Raw genomic sequence first — 4,276 nt, forward strand, 5'->3', positions numbered from 1 at the left:
CTCGATCCGGCAGCAGCTGAGCTTGATATGGATGCAGCACTACGGCAGAATTCGATTTGGACGCGGCAGAGCTTGATCCGGTGGTTGTGGAACTCGATTTCGTGGCAGAGCTTGATTTATGTGGTGTCCCGGGCATGGCGCGGCTGGGTGCGAGGCCATCCTTCTCCTCCCAGTCATGGCGGGTGGCTTCGGGGCCAGCGGCTAGCAAAGCCGAGGCCCCTATGACCAGTGCGGTGGCGAGCGTCGCGGCGCTGCAGCCGCGGGCACGATCGGCGTGGTGGCAGGCACGACGTGGTGGCCGCCGGTGATGGCCCCCATGACTGGCGCGGCACTGCGGCCGCGAGAGAGGCGCATCGGCCACGAGAGAGGCGCGCCGACCCGGGGAGGGAGGCATCGAGGAGGGAGGCCGCCGGGAGAGAGGTGCGGCTGGCCCGGTGCGCGCTCACGGCGGCGGGGAGCACGCCCGCCCCCGGTGGCGCTGCTCGCCGGCTTGCGGGCTCTGCCTCGCCTCCGCCGGGAGTGGGCCACTCCTCCCTCCTACGCTTGTGCTCGGTAGTGCCGCAGCAGAGGAGGGCACGACGCGGCTATGGCTGCGCGCACGACCGGCGCGGTGGCGGACATGACACGACGGCAGGGGTGAGAGAGATTGAGAGTGGGAGAAAGGGGAGGGCGAGGTGCAAATGTGAGAAGATGGAATTTTGGAGGGAGTTTTTTTGCAAATATTTGCCAGTATGGCAACACGTGGCATGCTATGTCGGCTTGAGGTGCTTGCGTGGCGTGTTTGGGACCTCGGATGGAATACTTAACATGGTTTATGGACACAGATGGATGATTTGAGAGTTTAAGGACCTAGGTGAAACTTCGGGACAAGTTTGGGGACCTGGGGTGCAATTTACTCAATTTTTTATATAGTGCAAAATTAATTCTGCACCTAAACCTCAAATCTATGACAACACCAAGGAACACTAGCAAACAAAATAGGAAATCTTAGGCCGTGTTTAGTTACAAAAAATCAAAATTCTAAATTTTTTTCCGGTACCTGCATGGAGACTTAAATCTAGACGAAATAAAAAACACATTGCGACTGCTGTCTGTAAATGGCGAGACGAATCTAATGAACCTAATTAGTCTGTAATTAGATACTAAATTGCTACAGTAATCCTACAGTAAATAACCTCTAATGACAGATTAATTAGGCTCATTAGATTCATCTCGCGATTTACAGACGAGTTCTGTAATTATTTTTGTGATTAGTCTATGTTTAGTACTTCAAATGTAGAAAGATGCCTTTTCAAAAACTTTACAACGCGCAACTAAACACGGCCTTATTCAAAGTTAGCAAACTAACAGGTTGGATTAGGTTGCGAGGAGTACTCACATTGATTAGCATTTTCTGATGGTGATACTGCAACACGTGCCAAAAGAACTCACAATGTGACCGGCCCCATTGAATTCAATAGTATTTAGTTAAATATCAATTATTTTTGAACAAAAATTTTATACATATAGTATATTCTAAGTATATGATTTAAAAATACAAAAATTATACTACAAACCAGACTACTAAGGGCTCAATCTTCTTTTCTATCTATATCTATCTATCTATACTATAAAAGATAAAATTTTGTAATAGATTGCTAATTGCACGTTCTGATGCTAATTTACTTGAATGGAGCAGATAATCTTGTCGTGAAAAAAAATAGAACAGATTTAGTTAGCTTATGGTATGGTATGCAGTTGGAAATTGATTTGTTTAGAGTTAAGGTGCGAACATGGTCATTGTTCATTTGTCTTATTTAGAGCAGATAATCTTATTTAGAGTTTAGATCAGATAATCTTATTTATTGAGGGATTATACAGGCTTCCAAGTGATAAAAACAGGCCTTGCTCCCTGTTTGGTTCCTGTTTTTGTTTGATCACAATTTGGGTAGTGGTGTGTGGGAGGAACAGCCTGCTTGATCCAAGTGGTAAAAACAGCCTGCTTGATCTGTTTGGTTCCTGTTTTTGTTTGATCAGAATCTGGGGCAAGAATCATAACTCACACTGGCGTTGATATTATTTTATTTGCAATTTCATTTAATGAATTGGCTGGACAGCATGCAGATCGAGATGCTGCAATGCAAGGGGGTAAATGGCTGTGGACAAAAAGGAGGATGGCAGATCATCCAATCTTATCGTTGACAACCGGCTCTATCAGAACCCAGGTATTTTGTCCTAGACAAGATTTTACAACTGCGAGTGATAGAACATGAAATTGCTATGATGATATGTCTGGATATGGAAATAGACAAGATTTTTATTTAAAAGGTGATTTTTTTCATTAGGGAAATGGAAATTTTGTTATAGTTGTATTAACACATTGCTTTGGTTTTACTGTAACTATGGCCCCATTTCTATTCACACGTTAAGATTTATTTGGTACAGAAGCAAAAGAGAAGAAGAATTAAAATTGAGCTACTTTGCTTGGCTAATGTAACCATGCTAATTTCTAGCTGAATGCCTAAAACATGGTTTTTATCTTTGAAGCAATAAGTTTTACTGATTTTGGGTATGTGATGTTTAGTTTACTGATGGTAAGGCCAAACTTTTTTTATAAAACGAGTACATAATCTATTCTAATTATTTCCTCTGTAAAGGAGATGATCTCCATGCTTGCTGATAGCTAAGGAGTTGCTCATCAGGCATAGTGCACTATGGTGGTAATTTATAAAATGATCCTTACTCTTAGCTCTGAAGTAATCTTGCAGGACCTTGCAGGCTGCAGGGGTTTTTTTGGTGGTGAAATTTGTGCTGATGGAATAGGTGCACCTTCACTAATGGTGGAAAATGCAAGGACTCAGGTGAGTAGAAGCATGGGTGAGGAGCCTTTAGTATAGAAAATCCTGGATGAAGTCAGCTAGAAAAGAAGAGTACACGAGAAAAGAAAAGATTACACAAAATTATTTACATTCTATGTGTGGAAGATATCTTTTTTAGTAACAGGCATTTTTCAGTTTGTAAATTATTTTCATTCTATATATTTGTAGAAGATGCCTTGTTTTGTCTTCTACAAAGGATAAAAGTGCAGTTAGAGGAAAAGAAGTAAGCCCTTATTATTTTTTTAAAGAATAAGTAGAGTAGTAATGAGAGCAGGACATACACACCATATCTGAATTTACCAAATATTAATTTCAGGCTTGCTGTTTCATGGACCAAGATAATGTTTTGTTGACCAGCAATGCAGAGGTCGTTCCTCTATTTATTCCAGCATTGCCTTGTTCTCAATATTGTTCAGAGAACATAGATATATTAATAGATGCATATTTCAAGTTCGTGATATATGATGAGTCCTAAAGAAAGCACTAGGAGCAGCTACGTAACAACATATACCTTTTCAAAAAAAAAACACCATGAGCATGTTCATAGCTTACAAACCCAAAATCTGGTGCTAGGACTGTCAAAATCATATTTGGTGGGTGCAACTATGGCCGTGTTTAGTTCCGTTGCAAAATTTTTTTCAAAGGAATCTTACTAATTTGAAGTACTAAATGAAGTCTATTTATAAAACTTTTTGCACAGATGAGTTTTAAATCGCGAGACAAATCTAATAATGCTAATTAATCCCCGTCTCGCGCTCGTCAGCCCCGGAGGTCAGAGCCCGCGCCTGATCCGCTGCCCCAAGCGCCCCTGCAGTGCCTTGCCGCGCGCCGCACCAGTGCCGGCCAGCCTCGTGAGCAGCGCGGCGGCGATCTTCCCCGGCGGCCCCAGCTTGGACAGCCTCCCCACAAGAGGAGCAATCCATCTGAAATCGGGCTCAGGAGCAAATTGGAGTGATGAGTCGGGAGTCGTCAGGCACTTGTTGATCATGTCTTCGCAGCTAGACAGGATTTGGATCCTCTCATGGACAACTGAATGAAAGATAAGTAAAGCCTCAAGTGACGAGCATGGAAGAAAAAGAAAGGAAATAAGTCAAACTCTCATGTGACATGAGAACAAGCTTAGCAAAAAATTTGTTACATTCAAGGAAGGAGATAATGACAACTGAAGCTAGCCTAATTCAAAGGCAAAATTGGAAAGCAATCACCCGAATCCGCATGTGTACCATATATATATAAGCCTGCCATGCATATAACAATTGCATTTAATAATGATTGATTGATGATTGAATCAGTTTATTACCAATATAAGATATAACACGTGTTGATCATGTCCTCTCTTAGGGATATAATTTGGATCCTCTCGTGGACAACTTGAGGAAAGAGTGACGAGGGTGGGAGAAAAAAAGAAAGGAAATAAA

General features: G+C 42.5%; 1 protein-coding gene across 4 annotated transcripts; it reads left to right on the top strand.

Annotated features, from left to right (window-relative positions):
* Nucleotides 1-1,642: 1,642 nt before the first annotated feature.
* LOC120712399 lies at nucleotides 1,643-3,373 on the top strand. Of its 4 annotated transcripts, none has more exons than XR_005690868.1 (3): nucleotides 1,643-1,967; nucleotides 2,097-2,204; nucleotides 2,748-3,373. XR_005690868.1 is itself a non-coding variant. In XM_039998172.1 (3 exons), the coding sequence occupies exons 1-3, from the start codon at nucleotides 2,132-2,134 to the stop codon at nucleotides 3,331-3,333; spliced, it is 336 nt and encodes a 111-aa protein (XP_039854106.1). In that variant the 5' UTR covers nucleotides 1,643-2,131; the 3' UTR covers nucleotides 3,334-3,373. The 4 variants fall into 4 exon arrangements, 3 of the variants coding, with proteins under 3 accessions (XP_039854106.1, XP_039854104.1, XP_039854107.1); XM_039998172.1 differs by having other exon boundaries at nucleotides 1,643-2,204; nucleotides 2,737-2,840; nucleotides 3,175-3,373; XM_039998170.1 differs by having other exon boundaries at nucleotides 1,643-2,204; nucleotides 2,748-2,840; nucleotides 3,175-3,373.
* The last annotated feature ends 903 nt before the right edge of the window (nucleotides 3,374-4,276 follow it).

Source organism: Panicum virgatum, chromosome 6K (assembly GCF_016808335.1).
Source record: "Panicum virgatum strain AP13 chromosome 6K, P.virgatum_v5, whole genome shotgun sequence".
NCBI lineage: Eukaryota > Viridiplantae > Streptophyta > Magnoliopsida > Poales > Poaceae > Panicum > Panicum virgatum.